Source organism: Somniosus microcephalus, chromosome 6, assembly GCF_052327205.1.
Source record: "Somniosus microcephalus isolate GS21.2 chromosome 6, FLI_Smic_1.0, whole genome shotgun sequence".
NCBI classification, from domain to species: domain Eukaryota; kingdom Metazoa; phylum Chordata; class Chondrichthyes; order Squaliformes; family Somniosidae; genus Somniosus; species Somniosus microcephalus.
In genome coordinates, this window is record NC_140992.1 from 256,827,001 (window position 1) to 256,842,913 (window position 15,913).

Consider the following 15,913-nt stretch of genomic DNA (forward strand, 5'->3'; position numbering starts at 1 on the left):
TGCAGGTTTTTTATGTCCTCCTCACTCACTATCCCTCCCACCTTAGTATCATCTGCAAACTTTGATATGTTACACTCGGTCCCCTCCTCCAAATCGTTAATATAGATTGTAAAGAGTTGGGGACCCAGCACCGACCCCTGCGGAACACCACTAGTTACTGATTGCCATTCTGAGAATGAACCATTTATCCCAACTCTCTGCCTTCTGTTAGATAGCCAATCCTCTATCCATGCCAGAATATTACCCCCAATCCCGTGATTTTTTATCTTAAGCAATAATCTTTTGTGTGGCACCTTGTGAAATGCCTTTTGGAAGTCTAAATACACTACGTCCACTGGTTCCCTTTTATCCACCCTATATGTTACTTCCTCAAAGAACAACAGCAAATTTGTCAAACATGACTTCCCCTTCATAAAACCATGCTGACTTTGTCCTATTAAATGATGATTATCCAAATGTCCTGTTACTGTCCCCTTAATAATGGACTCCAAAATTTTACCTACCACAGATGTTAGGCTAACCGGTCTATAGTTTCCAGCCTTCTGTCTACTGCCCTTTTTAAATAAGGGTGTTACATTAGCAGTTTTCCAGTCTGCCGGGACCTTTGCTGAGTCCAGGGAGTTTTGGAAAATTTTTACCAATGCATCCACAATCCCTACCGCCACTTCCCTCAAGACCCTAGGATGTAACCCATCAGGTCCAGGTGATTTATCCGCCTTGAGTCCCATTATTTTACCAAGTACCACTTCCTTAGTGATTTTGATCGTGTTTAGCTCCTCCCCCCCTATAGCCCCCTGTTTGTCCAGTGTTGGGATATTCATGGGGCTAGATTTTCAGTTGCTTGCGCCAGCAGTTAGCGCCTTAAGAGAAGTGATTTTTGGGCGCTATGCGTGTAGTGCCTGGGCGCAGCGCAGTTTGCGCCCCGCCCCAAATTAAGTTGCCCGTTAGCGCCGGCGCAAAGTTTAGCGGCCGCCCGGATGCGCGCGCAGAAAATGACGTCACATCCTCGTGCAACGCCCTTTGGCCGCCCCGAATGCAAACTTCAGTCGGACCGCCCCATTGTGCGGCTGGCGTCCAGAGCGTTTGTAAAATGGAACGCAACTCACTCTGGGGAGCGCAAATTAAAGGGCACTCCTAAAAAAGGCACTCTGCATGTGTTGTGTGGAAGTCTCCAGTGTGTTGTTGTGAACGGTGTATTTATGGTTCCGGCCACATCAGTCCTCCTCCTCCTCCTCCTCCTCCTCCTCCTCCTCCCAGACTTTGCCTTTGAAAAAAACACATGCACCCTTCCCCTTTAAGAGCGCACTGGCACCAGAGTGTCTGCCGTGCGCTGCGCCCGAGCTCGGGTGTTGCGCTCTCCACCGCCGGCTTAGCGCCTAAAGATACTAGTGGAACGCCTCTTTTAGCGCTCCACCAACCTCTTAGGGCGAAGCCACTGAATTTCCGGCAACAGGGCGCTACTTTGGGGCGGGCGCTAACTTCGGGCGGGCGCTAAGGTTAGCGCCCCAAAACTGTCTATACTGAAAATCTAGCCCTTAGTGTCTTCTACTGTAAAGACTGATTCAAAATATTCATTCAGTGTTTTTGCCATCTCCATATTTCCCACCATTAATTTCCCGGTCTCATCCTCTAAGGGACCAACATTTACTTTACATCATTAAGAAGCTTCCATTTAACCTGCAGGAGAAGTGGATAAAGTTTGGATCAAAGTTCAAGCTAAAGCACAACGTGGCGTTCCCACCATTCTCTGCGTTCGTTAAATTCATCCGTAAAGAAGCCAAAGCCAGGAACGACCCCAGCTTCAACTTCTTCTCCGCCCACCCAGCACTTGCCAGAAGAGACAAGTTCGACAGACATGGAAAGACACCAATATCTGTCCACAAAACGCAAGTGTCCTCAACTGAGCACACAAAGATTCAGAAGAAACCTGAGGATATGAGCAAACAATGCCCTATCCACAACAAGCCCCATCCTTTAGAGAAGTGCAGAGGCTTCAGGGAGATGTCCCTGGAAGATCGGAAACAATATCTTAAAGAGAACTCTATGGCCTAGAAATTCAGTTGGGCGCGCCAGCCGTTAGCGCCTTAGGAGGAGTAGATCTCGAGCGCTAGGCGCTTAGCGCCCGTGCGCAGCGTGATCTGCACCTCGCCCCAACTTCAGTACACATTTAGCGCCGGCGCAAAGTCTTAGCGCGCGCCCTGCTGCGCGCGCAGATCATGACGTAATTTACTAGTGCAACGCCCTTTGTGCGTCCCGAACCGGAACTTCACTCGCGCCGGCCCATTGTGCGCCGGGCGGCCCTAACGACTGTGAAGTGGAACGGTACACAGCCGAGGCGGGCTGCGGGGAGCGCTAATTAAAGGGCACTTACCCTGCACTATAAAGGCCAGCCATTTTGCAGCATTCACTCTTGTGCAACGGTTTTTTGGAGAGAGACCAAGGAGGAGAGCTTACTGGTTTGGACCAACACTAGGACAGGTATTTTTGGCTCAGGCCAGAGCTTAGCAATTATCTTTGCCTTCATTGAGAGCTCAGTGTTTGCCAACATATAATGGGGGCTGCATTGGGTGCCAACGCTGACTTTCAGCCTTATGCCAGAAGGGCTTACAGACGCCGTGAGAGAGTGGCAGCCCTGGCTAGACGCAGAGGGGGCAACAGGCATCGCCAACTGAGGCCTTACCCACCCAGGGTATACCGCCAGCAGACCTCCTATCTGACCATCTCTGCCGCGATGTGTGTTAGGAGGCTGCGATTCAGAAGGGAGGTGGTTGCAGACATCTGCCAGCTGCTTCACAGAGATCTGCAGCCACAGCTGATGCGCAGGACGTCTCTATCGGTGGCAGTGAAGGTGACGGTGGCTCTCAACTTCTATGCCACCGGCTCCTTCCAATCCGCTGCTGGGGACATCGCTAACATCTCCCAGTTCGCCGTGCATTGCTGCATCCGCCAGGTGACCGAAGCCCTTTTCAGAAGGAGACATCAATTCATCTCCTTCCCCATGGCCCTGGACAAGCAGCAGCAGCGTGCAGTGGGATTTGCAAGAATAGCGGGCTTCCCCATGGTGCAGGGCGCCATTGACTGCACGCATGTGGCTTTGCGGGCACCTCTGGAGCATGCCGAGGATTACCGCAACCGGAAGGGCTACCATTCCCTCAACGTACAGCTGGTGTGTGACCACAGGCAGCGCATCCTAGCTGTCAATGCCCGCTTTCCAGGCAGCAGCCACGATGCCTTTATCCTGCGACAGACAACTGTGGCTGACATGTTCCAGGCACAGCCTCACCCAAGAGGATGGCTTATCGGAGACAAAGGCTATCCTTTGCGTACCTGGCTCATGACCCCGCTCCGCGCGCCCACGACCCCTGCTGAAGAGGCATACAACGAGAGCCATCAAGCGACTAGGAACATCATAGAACAAACAATCGGCGTCCTCAAGCAACGGTTCCGCTGTCTCGATCGCTCCGGGGGAGCCCTCCAGTATTCGCAGGACCGAGTCTCCCAATTCGTCGTCGTTTGCTGCATGCTGCACAACCTGGCTATCCGCAGGACTCAGGCACTGCCACCTCACGTTGGACCCCCACCTCAGGAGGAGGAGCAGGAGGAGCATGAGGAGGAGGTGGACGAGGAGTACCAGCCCAGGAGGGAGGCAGAAGGTCCAAGGGCCGCCCGTCGGCGGCTTATTGAACGTCACTTCTCGGCCCCCTGTCAGGGAATGGCTTGTGCCAATGAAAGAACATGATTGCAGCCGCTCCGCAAGCCCTCAGCCGGCTAAGGCAACAAACACTTCAAAGATCAAACATGGACAATGTTAATAAATAAACATACGGCCTTCGTAAAAAACAAACATCACATCCTCGGCCTTCAAAAAACAAACATCCAATTCTCGGCCTTCAAAAAACAAACATCCAATTCTCGGCCTCAAAAAACAAACTCAATTGGCCACACATTCGACTTTTTGGCCCGCTAGGGCGATGCCTTGGCCATCTTTGTGTGGCCCCTGCCCGCCCTGCTGCTCCTCCTCAAAGTAAGGCCATTGGCTGCTGCAAGGCTGGGGGCAGGCTCCAGAGGGGCACATGTCGTGACGGCAGATGCCCTTGGGGGTCGGCCTAGTCGAGGTCTGGCCGTCGAGCGGGCGGCTGTTGAATGCTGCAGCTGTGGCTGGCCAGCATCAGTCGCTGCAGCAGCTCCTGGCAGCTCCACTGGGGTAGTGTCAGTGGCGGCTGGAGGAACGGGGGCAAGCTGGCGGATGGCAGGCGCTCGCTGGTCGCCTGAGACACTGGCACTCGCCCGGGCCAGCACTGCAGCATGCGCACCAATCTGCCGAGAGACAGACCGCTGTGCTGCTGCAGCGCGCCGGGTGCCCTGGCGATGCCTGGCTGACACAGCGAGTGTGGCAGCAGTGAATGCCCGTGTTGACCTGTTCAGTGACCTCATCAGAGCACCCAGTGACTGCACGGCACCACTGATCAGCTGCCCACTCGCTGCCTGAGCTGCCCCGAATGCTGCCCGACTCGCTGCCTGCTCTGCCCCGAATTCCGCCAAACTGATGGCCTGTGAGGCCCCGACGTCGGTGACACTCCGAGAGAGGGACTCGATGGCCTCAGGCAACCGTGCCACTACCCCCATGAGCTCCGTGTGCCAGCACTCCGAGTCCGCGGACAAGTCCTCGAGGCGTTCCATCTCCTCGGCGAAGACCATCTCCGGACTGGAGGCCGGACTCTCCCTCTGGGGAGAAGGCCGCCGAGCTGGCCGACCCTTCCTGCGTTGCTGGACGCCGCTGGGCCCAGCAATTGGACTCCCCTCCGACCCTTCCCCCCTCTGGGGAGAAGGCCGCCGAGCTGGCACCCCCCTCCCGCGTTTCTGCAGGCCGCAGGTCCCATGAGCTCCCCTCCCCTCCGACACTTCCGCCACGCTCCCCTCCAGGGAAGACGTGTCCCCTACATTCGCATGGGTTGCCGCGGATGAGGGTTCCCCTGATGGGCCGCCTTCCTCTTGCTCCTCCTCCTCCTCTTCTGAGGGGCTGTCACTGGCAAGTTCAGGGACCTCCTCCTCACCATCTGAAAGCAGGAAGGCACAAGAGTAGCTTTAGAGTGAGGAGAGGGCGTCAGCGAGGGATGCATGAGTGGTGGCATTCAGCGCATTGGTCGGACAGTGGCAAAGGATGTAGATCTGATGCGCAAGTGGGACGAGAGAGGTCCAAACGTTGATGTCCTTACCATTGGTGCCCAGAACAGGGTCGGCATCTCCACATGCAACGGGGCCAATCACTCGGCCACCCATGATGTGCTCCACGCGATGTTGCAGCTCGGTGAGCGGCTGGATCTGGGGTCGGCCTCCCCCGGTCGCAGTCTGGCTCTTCCTATTATTGGCCAGCTTGGCCTGCAAGAGAAAGGACGGCCTCTAAGTACAGTGTGTAGCCCTGATCTTGTGTGCACTGCCTCCCATGGTGGAATAGCCTGGCCAGTGTGTCGCCCTGATCTTGTGTGCACTGCCTCCCATGGTGGAATAGCCTGGCCAGTGTGTCGCCCTGATCTTGTGTGCACTGCCTCCCATGGTGGAATAGCCTGGCCAGTGTGTCGCCCTGATCTTGTGTGCACTGCCTCCCATGGTGGAATAGCCTGGCCAGTGTGTCGCCCTGATCTTGTGTGCACTGCCTCCCATGGTGGAATAGCTTGGCCAATGTGCTAAGTGCAGAATGTGCAATTGATGTTGATGCCTGTCCCATTGCTGCTGGATGAGGGCTGGCCATTAGGGCTTTCAGGTCCCTTTGCCCATAATGTGAGGTGCACATGCAAGGATGAGGAGGACACTGGAAAGGGTACTCACCCTGACTATCCGAGTGAGGTCATTAAACTTTTTGCGGCATTGGACACCGGTCCTGGGGACCTCGCTGTTGGCTGACACCTTGCTGGCGACATGCCTCCAGGCTCTCCGGTAGACGCGGACCGACGCCTTCCTGCCATTGTCCGGGTACAAAAGATGGCGCCTCTTCTCCACACCACCAACCAGCACACTCAGATCACGCTCTGAGAAGCGCTGCACTCGTTCGCGGGCCTTCTGCATGGCTTCAGGCGCTACTTGGGTCCAGCAGCAGTGTTCAGGCCTAGCTGGAGGGCTCCACTATCCAGGGCGTGGCCGCAGACCAAGTCGACCCTTCCCCCTTAAGAGCTGGCCGGCGCCAGGGTGTCTGTTGTCAATCACGAGATGGCCGCACCTGCGCTGCGCCCGGCCTCGGCGCTCTCGCTCAGCACCTCCGGCTTAGCGCCTAAAGAGAGGCGTCCAGCGCCAGTTTTAGCGCTCGAGCAATCTCTTAGGGCGAAGCTAGTGAATATCGGAGAAGTGGCCTCGATTTGGCGGCGGGCGCAAACTTTAGCGGCCGCCCGACTTTACTGCCCCAAAAGTGGCTACAATGAATTTCTAGGCCTATATGTTTCAAGTGCTGCTCTTCCACGAGCCATCTCAGAACTGCAAGGTAGATGCAAAATGCACAGAATGTGAAAGTGATCGGCACATTTCAGCACTACACCCAGGCCCAGCTCCTTGGAAGTCAGAGACGCCTCCTCCCGCTTCAGAGCACGGCGGGGAGAGAGAGGGAGCTGCTGGTCCAGAGATTACATCCAGGTGCACCGAGGTGTGTGGAGAAGGAGTGAGTGCAAGAGCATGCTCCAAAATAGGCCTCGTTAATGTGTACCCTGTAGGACGTCGCACACTAGAGAACATGCCATCTCAGGTGAGCACACCCAAGACTTCCATCTTGGAGAATGGTTGTCCAAGCGACCTTACCCCATGCAGTATTCAGATCCGCATGGTGTTTGACTCCAGTGCACCATATCAGGTCGTCTCTCTCAACGACGTACTCCTCACAGGGCCCAATCTTAACAACAGCCTCTTGGGAGTGCTCATCACTGCCAATATCCAGCACATGTTTCATTGCTTCGTGGTGAGAGAAGACCACAGAGACTTCCTCCGCTTCCTGTGGTATCAGGACAATGACCCCAATAGAGACATTGTGGACTACAGAATGCGTGTCCATGTCTTTGGGAATAGCCCATCCCCTGCTGTCGCCATATATGGACTAAGGAGGGCTGCCAAGGAAGAAGACGACGACTTTGGCAGTGATGTGAGAGGGTTCATCAAACGAGAGTTCTATGTCGACGACGCACTGAAGTCATTCCCGACCGAAGCAGAGGCCATCAGTACCCTCGGACGAGCCCAGGAACCACTTGCACTATCCAACCTCAGGCTGCATAAGATAGCCTCTAACAGACCAGCAGTGATGGAGGCATTCCCCCCTGAAGATCGTGCTAAGGACGTCAAGGACCTCGACCTCTTCACTGATGACCTCCCCTTACAGCGTAGCCTAGGGGTGTCGTGGAACATAGCAACAGACACATTCACATTCCAAGTCCTAGACGCCAAGAAACCCTTCACACGTAGAGGAGCGCTCTCTACAGTCAATAGCCTATACGACCCTCTCAGCTTCTTAGCCCCTGTCACCATACAAGGCAGGCTGCTCCTCAGGGAACTCTCCACACGCGCTGAAGAGTGGGATTCACCTCTCCCTGAAGAGATGGAAGCAGAGTGGGACAGATGGAGAGACTCACTCCAAGACTTACAGGAGATCCGAATACCTCGCTGCTATTCGTCTTTCTCTCCCTTAAATGCACAATTCAAAGAGCTTTGCATCTTTGCAGACGCATCCGCTAAGGCCATTGCAAGCGTGGCTTATCTGAAGGTCACCACTCAAGAAGGACAAAGCAAAATCGGCTTCGTCTTTGATAGAGGCAAGTTGGCGCCCCAGCCAGACCTCACCATACCCAGATTGGAACTGTGTGTAGTAGAACGTAACCTACCCCCTCACAGCAGTCTAATGAAGCTGCATCCTATCATCAACACTGACGGACCGTCTCTGAGGTGGTTCTTCTTTTGTCGCCAGAGGACTCCAGCGACAAGTAGAGTTCGGACTACGTGGAGTCGTTAACGACCCCAGACGGGGAGTGTTCTGGACCGATGGACATTTTTACATGCAGTAGCACCCTCTGGTGGTGGTTATTGTGTTAGCAGTGTGTTTTTATGGAACAGAGATCATTTGACCTTTGTTCCTTTCTTCCTGTGTGAGGTCATTTGACCTTTGTTCCTTTCTTCCTGTGAGAGGTCATTTGACCTTTGTTCCTTTCTTCCTGTGAGAGGTCATTTGACCTTTGTTCCTTTCTTCCTGTGAGAGGTCATTTGACCTTCGTGCCTTTCTTCCTGTGTAACCCAGGAAGTAGAGTCCCAGGAAGTAGAATTCCAGGAAGAACCTGGCAGTAATGGAGGATTCCATAAGGGTTTCACAATCCAATGTAATCTGATTTCATATGTTAGGCCAAGCGCAATATCTGTGAGTATCTTTGTTTGTTAGCATAATAGCAATGTTGTCAGAGTAGCATTTTGATAACACTATGTTTATAAAAGGTTAATATTTGATAGTTACAGAAGTGAGTCCAAATGTTAGTTAGTTATACAATTAGTCTATTCTACTGTTGTAAATATGTTTATATCTTATGTAATATCGAATGTATAGTACTCAGTTTATGTACAAAACATACTTTATCTTTGTTTACAGTTTCACAAAATTTGTTCAAGTAAAGCTTCAAAACAGCAAACGGCTTCACGAAGAATTATTTTTGAATAAGTGTTTAACTTGCTGGATAACTAGATAGGAGCACGTCTAGTGTGGCCAGTACAGGGACTACTATAAAGATAGTCTCTTTTCCACCATTCTCTCTCTCTCCCTGCTCCTACAAGGTCAAACTAACAAGAAGTACCAGAGAAGCCGACGAGCAGAGCGATTGAAACCGCCCGCATGTGGGGGTAAGCATAGTCTCTCAGAAGTGGAGTTTGTGGGCTATTCCGAGGGGGGAGAAGCTTCGTTTGGTTCAGCCAGGCGAAGGGGTTTATGCGACTGGAAACCCACGCAAACACGGGGAGAATGTGCAAACTCCACACAGACAGTCACCCGAGGCCGGATTCGAACCCGGGTCCCTGGCGCTGTGAGGCAACAGTGCTAACCACTATGCCACCGCACTTGCCCTGTATGTATGTTGATTGTAATCTGGATTTTATTCTCCACAGGGAGAGTGATTCCGTTTAGTAGTGCATGTTTTAGCCAGTGTATGTTAGACCAAATAAATACAAGTTTGATTTTTTACTGAAGCATTCCTGTCTGTGACTTATTTCATTTACACTCTGAATAATAATTCCCGGGTGTAGAACTTTCGTAAGGCGGGGGCGATTCGAACCATCCGTCTAGCGATTGGGCTAGGATCAAAAACCGCTTACAAGTGTCAGCTTGCCTTAGTTGGTGTCACTCTCACTTCTGAACCATGATTGTGGGTTGAAGCCCCAATCCAGGACTTCAGCATGTGTTTTTAGTTGAAACTTCAGTATAGTATTGAGAGAGTATTACAGCGTAGGAGCGATCATTAAACCGAGACACCATCTGCCTGTTCAGGTGAATGTAAAAGATCACATGGCATTATGCGAAGAACAATAGGAAGTTCCTGGTGTCCAGGCCAACATTCCGCCCTCAAACACCACCAACACAAAAAAAAAGATTAACTGGTAATTGATATCATTTGCGGATTGTGGGGACCTTTCTATGCGCAGTTGGCTGTTGCATTTGTCCATTTAACACTTCAAAAGTAATTCATTGCCGGTGAAGTGCCACAAGATATACAAGGGCATGTTAAAGCCTTACAAAAATACAAAGGCCCATATTTTCCGGGGCATATGGGTGTGTACGTGGTGCGTACATACCCGTAAGGGCCCCACAAGTTCCGGGTTTTCGCGCACGAAGCACATGGGCGAAAACCCGGAACTTGCGATCTGTCAAGAATCTTCGACTGATCGTGGCCATCCCTGGGAAAAGGGCATTCGTGGGCGGAGTACTACCCAGCGAATGCCCGTGAAATTCTTACGTCTGGCAGAAGCAGCACGGTGGCATAGTGGTTAGCACTGTTGCCTCACAGCGCCAGGGACCCGGGTTCAAATCCGGCCTCGGGTGACTGTCTGTGGAGTTTGCACATTCTCCCCGTGTTTGCGTGGGTTTTCTCCGGGTGCTCCGGTTTCCTCCCACAGTCCAAAGATGTGTGGGTTAGGTTGATTGGCCATGATAAAAATTGGCCCTTAGTGTTAGGGGGGATTAAATACGTGGGGTTACGGGGATAGGGCTTGGGTGGGATGGCTGTCGGTGTAGGGACCGGGTGCTAGGGTTTGGATGATCAGCCATGGTCTCGTTGAATAGCGTAGCAGGCTCGAAGGGCTGAATGGCCTACTCCTGCTCCTAGTTTCTATGGCCTGCTTTTACCAGCCTAAGAGTTTAAATTAAAATAGAAATATTTTTTTTCCAATTATTTAAACATTAAAACACCTGTAAAATAAGTTAAGGTTATTTTTAGCCCCTTTGAAACGTTTACATTTATTTTTCAAAAAATTAAAAAAAAAATTAAGTGTTTAATTAAATTGTATTTTAATGAATTTTAAATATGTAATTTTTAAAAATGTATTTGGTATGTCAATGTGTTTTTTATGTGATCCCCATTCATGCTTATGGGGATTCTGTATGTACGGAATCCCCATAAGCACGAATGGGGATCCCCCTTCTTTCATTGGTTGGGCTGGCCCATGTGATCCCAGGGGCACTTGCGAACCGCCTGCGCCCCTGGGATACGTGGGCCTCTACATGTAAAGGCCCAGGAGCGCGAGACTCCGGGAATCCCGAGGCAGAAGGTAGGCGCGGATTTTATTTGTGAATCGGAGGCATTTCCCCCGCGGTAAGTCTCCAACCACAAATTCAGGTCCAATAAAAAATAAATTCTTTGGTGTAATTACAGGCAATGCAAATCAGTCCTTTACATCAGTTTTTTTTTTACCATGTGTTTTGGTCTGATCTTTTCTTCTAGTTGGAATGAACATTTAGGAGCAACAAGGCATTTAAAGTAACAGGATCTGTTATGCTGAGGTTTGACATTGTGAAATAATGTTGAAAATATTAATAATGGGGGGATTGTCCTATGAGGACAGATTGAGTAGACTAGGCCTATATTCTCTAGAGTTTAGAAGAAAGAGAGGTGATCTCATTGAAACATACAACATTCTTACAGGGCTTGACAGGGTAGAAGCAGGGAAGATGTTTGCCCCTGGCTGGGGAGTCTAGAACCAGGAGTCACAGTCTCATAATAAGGGGTCGGCCATTTAGGATTGAGATGAGGAGATATTTCTTCACTCAGGGTGGTGGATCTTTGGAATTCTCTACCCCAGAGGGCTGTGGAGGCTCAGCCGTTGAGTATATTCAAGACAGAGAGCGATAGATTTTTGAATATTAAAGGAATCAAGGGATATGGGGATAATGCAGGAAAGTGGAGTTTAGGTGGAAGATCAGCTATGATCTTATTGAATGGCGGAGCAGGATCGAAGGGCCAAATGGCCTACTCCTGCTCCTATTTCTTATGTTCTTATGTTCTTATACGGTATGACAGATAAACAAGTAATAGGCACAATAATTACAGTAATATTGTTAAGGGACGTATTAAATTTAACATTTTGCAATTACATGCCATCAATATTATGAAACAGCTTTGCTTAATAAATATGAATTATCACAGCAATTTGAATGATGCATTATGCTATAATTTTCAGTAGTTATCCGTGACCCAGAATCAGAAATCTTTACCTCAAAGTTTCCAACCCCATCAACTCGAAGGAACAGCCAGATTTCACACAGGCCATTCGGTCTTTGGCAAAGACGTAGAAAAAATAAGGTTTTATCTGTTTCTGTGAACCCTACAAACTGAACTGCATTGATAGCCTGGAAAAATGTAAAGTGGAACAAGTTTAATCATTGTTACTGTGTACGATATGCCAAGTTTCAAGCCATCTATGTACCAATGTAATGATTTTACATAAAATTATATAGAATTTACAGCACAGAAACAGGCCCAACTGGTCTGTGCCGGTGATTATGCTCCACACGAGCCTCCTCCCACCCCTCTTCATCTAACCGTTTCTGCATATTCTTCTATTCTTTTCTCCCTCATGTACTTATTAAGCTTCAGCTGTGGCTCAGTGGGTAGCACACTCGCCTCTGAGTCAGAAGGTTGTAGGTTCACAGTCCCACTCCAGAGACATGAGCACATAAAGCTTGGCTGACACTCCCAGTGCAGTGCTGAGGGAGTGCTGCACTGTTGGAGGTGCCGTCTTTCGGATGAGACGTTAAACCGAGGCCCCGTCTGCTCTCTCAGGTGGATGTAAAAGATCCCACGGCACTATTCCGAAGAAGAGCAAGGGCGTTATCCCCGGTGTCCTGGCCAATATTTATCCCTCAAACAACATCACTAAAAAAACAGATTATCTGGTTATTATCACATTGCTGTTTGTGCGAGCTTGCTGTGCGCAAATTGGCTGCGGCATCTCCGACATTACAACAGTGACTACATTCCAAAAAGTACTTCATTGGCTGCAAAGCACTTTGAGACGTCCGGTGGTTGTGAAAGGCGCTATAGAAATGCAAGTTTTTCTTTTCTTTTTTCCCCTTAAAGGCCTCAGCTACTCCACTTTCACAATGTATGTGAGGAAGGCTTGAATATACTGCCTTCTGAATTTCTTTTAAATAAGTGGTTATTATAACAATATTGGTTACAGTACAAGGTTGAAGACTGAAGGCACAGTTCTACACTTAGGACCATTTAAATAACCTGACTGAGTATAGCTTATTTCGTTATATTGGTCTTGGACTGGAAAGCCGGCAATGTTTGGGCACAGAGCTTCCAAACATAGGAAAATTATTCTTAGTCTTGACCACCAATTGGCATCAATAGGCAGTAGTCTTCAATGCATCACGTCAGTGGGTAATAAACCCAAACTATTGACCACTGAAGTCAGAACTTCAGGTTGTAACTTGAACAAAATGGTTGAATTCCTCCCATTGTGTCTTCCCTTTACAAATTAAATTTTTGCCACCCTTTTTAATTTATCCTAGAAATAAATTTCTGTTCATTTATGACTTGCCTCTTGCAATCTGCTATTACAAAACACCACCATCTCTGCTCTAAAGATTTTCAATCTTACTTGGACCTTGTCTGTGGAACAGAAATGCTGCTGGTAAAGTTGGTGAGGTACACTTATATTCTTTTCTGTAGGATCGTCTAACTACAGGAGAATGTAGGTACAAGGTAATATAAAGTGGGAGAATGTAGACACAAAATAATGTAACCATTGGACTGTTTAGGTACAGGATAGTATAACCAAGGGGTGTGTTGGTGTGAAATGGTATGTGGAGAGTGTAGGTATGGGATAGTATAACTGTGGAAAGTGTAGGTATGGGATAGTATAACTGTGGAGGCTGTAAGTGTGAAACTGTAATGCAGTGGCCTGCCTTCAATGGCATTTCACTGATGAACATTTTATAAATTTCGGGGGAATTATAAATCCAAGACCTTAATATCAGTAGTACGGCCAATCATTTAGCAAAGCTTAAATGTACCTAACCTACAATGCTGGACATACAGTTGACAGTTACAAGTATACCCAATTGTGTAAAACTGTTACAGTGAAACTGTTGTAAAATTGAAGATTCCGCAATCTCTACAAAAGACAAGTGATATTTTTTAAACGATAAAGTACATTGTCATTTTGAAAATGTAGTATAGTGCATAAGGATAACAGTTCAGAGCCTAGATAAAGAAAGACTTGAAAGACTTGCATTTATATAGCGTCTTTCACAACCACCGGATGTCTCAAAGCGCTTTATAGCCAATGAAGTACTTTTTTGGAGTGTAGTCACTGTTGTAATGTGGGAAACACTGCAGCCAATTTGCGCACAGCAAGCTCCCACAAACAGCAATGTGATAATGACCAGATAATGGGGGAAAAATTCAGTATCGCCCCTTTTGGGGCGCCATTATCGGCCGTGCGCAAAGTTTAGCGCCTGGTGCTAATTATCGCCTCCGACGACAAACTTGGCTTTTATCGCCCCTGGAGGTGATTGGAGCACTAAGTCAGGCGCTTCACACCTGTCTTAAGGCGCAAAGGCCGAGGAGCGAGGCGCTACCTCAGAGCACTGGTGAAGCAAGGAAGGGCAAATCAAAATGAACCTGCAAAGTGCTGCTCAGTACCGAAAACTCCTTCACACAGCGTTGAATCTCTCCAGAAGTCTCTCTCTCTCTCTCAGAATGCGCGGTGCAAAAATGTCACCAACAAAAAAAGGCAGGAAACAGTCGCCTTTAAATAGCGCTCCCCCAGTCCCTTCCTGACTGCAAAACGCTCCCCTCAACCTGTCGTTGCTAGCGGCAGGCGGTAAGGCAGGGGGTGCCACTCAATATCCGGTCCGGGGCGCTACCGGGGCGTTGTGCACTCGACTGACGTCACAATCTGCCGGCGCAGGAGATCGTGGTGGTAGTGTTTAGCGCTGCCGCAAAATGTCTAGTTAATTTTGCGAGCGGCGCAAACATTGCCGTGCCCGGGCGCTAGCTGTTTTGCACCCCATTAGCGCCCTCTTAAGGTGCTAATGGGAGGTGCAAACAACTGAATTTATCCCCCAATTTGTTTTTGTTATGTTGATTGAGGGATAAATATTGGCATGGGTAGATAGTTCAGGTAATGTGTAACTTATCAATTCAACATTAAAAATTTGTAATCTTACATGAGGGTGGCTTAGTAACTTTGGAAGGCATTTCATTTCTTCAAAGGAACGTCCCAGCGATGTTCCGAGCTCTCTGCTTTCAATTCCACCATTTCCAGTGCAGAATTCTTCTGCTCTTCTGCGACCCAACCCCATGTTCTCTCTCTCCAGATCAGTTTTCGTGTCACTCCCATTCTTCCTCCTGTAAATGTGGTAAAGGATTAAAAAAAAAATTTTTTTCAATGCATACCATCTCCCTGGAATGGAATACCTGCCATTTAACAGCACTGGGTCTTCTTTCAGCAGATTCTTTGCTATGTAGATGCAAAGGAAAACTGACACGATTGACAAAAGACTGATCATATTGGCCAGAGTGTGTAACTGTCTATCATCTCGGTGTCTAATATATGGTTAACGGTTGCTTAACGATACAGACAGGAAACACTGTGTTGGCTCCATTCCAACTATGTGATGGTCCACTGAATGCCTGACATGTAAAAGAGGAGGAGCTTCACCAGGGGGGTTGCTCCATTTTTGTTTTTTACAGTTTTTATTTAATCGGCAAACCCTCACATGACCTTTAACAACTCTTAACTTTGGAAAAAAAAGCATTTCTTTGTCAAATTATGATTAAAGTTCATTTTTACTGTTTCTGTCATGGGAAATCGAACTTAAACCTAAGGCTGCATGAACCATCTTAAATCTCTAGGAATATATATTTCTTTTCATTTCAATCACCAGAGATTAGGGCCAGTTATATATTTAACATGTAACCAATGGGGAACAGATGCATGCTCACTATATTATTACATAGAATTTATATAGAATGTACAGCACAGAAATAGGCCATTCGGCCCAACTGTTCTATGCCGGTGTTTATGCTTCACACAAACCTCCTCCCACCTGTCTTCTATCAATATCAATATTAATCAGGCGTATCCCCCTGACTCAATGACCACAGACCAGATATACAACAACCTCGATTTCCTGCCCTTCCCCAGACAATAGATGGATATTCCAGCACCATAACAAACCTACTACAGGAAACTCTCGTTTAAACAGCACCTAAATATCCGGAATTCTCTATTAACTGGCAAAATTCTCACTCCGAAAACAACACCTCAATAACCGGCAATGTTGCCGAGTCCGAGTCTCCCGTGGTGGCCGAGTTAGTCAGTGGGGGTAGTTCTCCAAACAGCCACTACTCGGCTTCTTGGCACTGTTGGAAGTCCGAACACCTCAATAACAGGAGTC

The 15,913-nt window shown here is 48.9% G+C and overlaps 1 protein-coding gene across 1 annotated transcript in view; it reads right to left on the reverse strand.

Annotated features, from left to right (window-relative positions):
- The window catches only part of LOC147116681 (uncharacterized), a 129,662-nt gene extending 114,640 nt beyond the window's left edge, over positions 1-15,022 (reverse strand). The window contains exons 1-2 of the mRNA XM_085991792.1: positions 14,681-15,022; positions 11,714-11,848 (exon numbers count right to left, since the gene is read on the reverse strand). Coding sequence (XP_085847918.1) covers positions 11,714-11,848; positions 14,681-15,022 — 477 coding nt within the window. The remainder of the gene's footprint in view (positions 1-11,713; positions 11,849-14,680) is intronic.
- Positions 15,023-15,913: the final 891 nt, after the last annotated feature.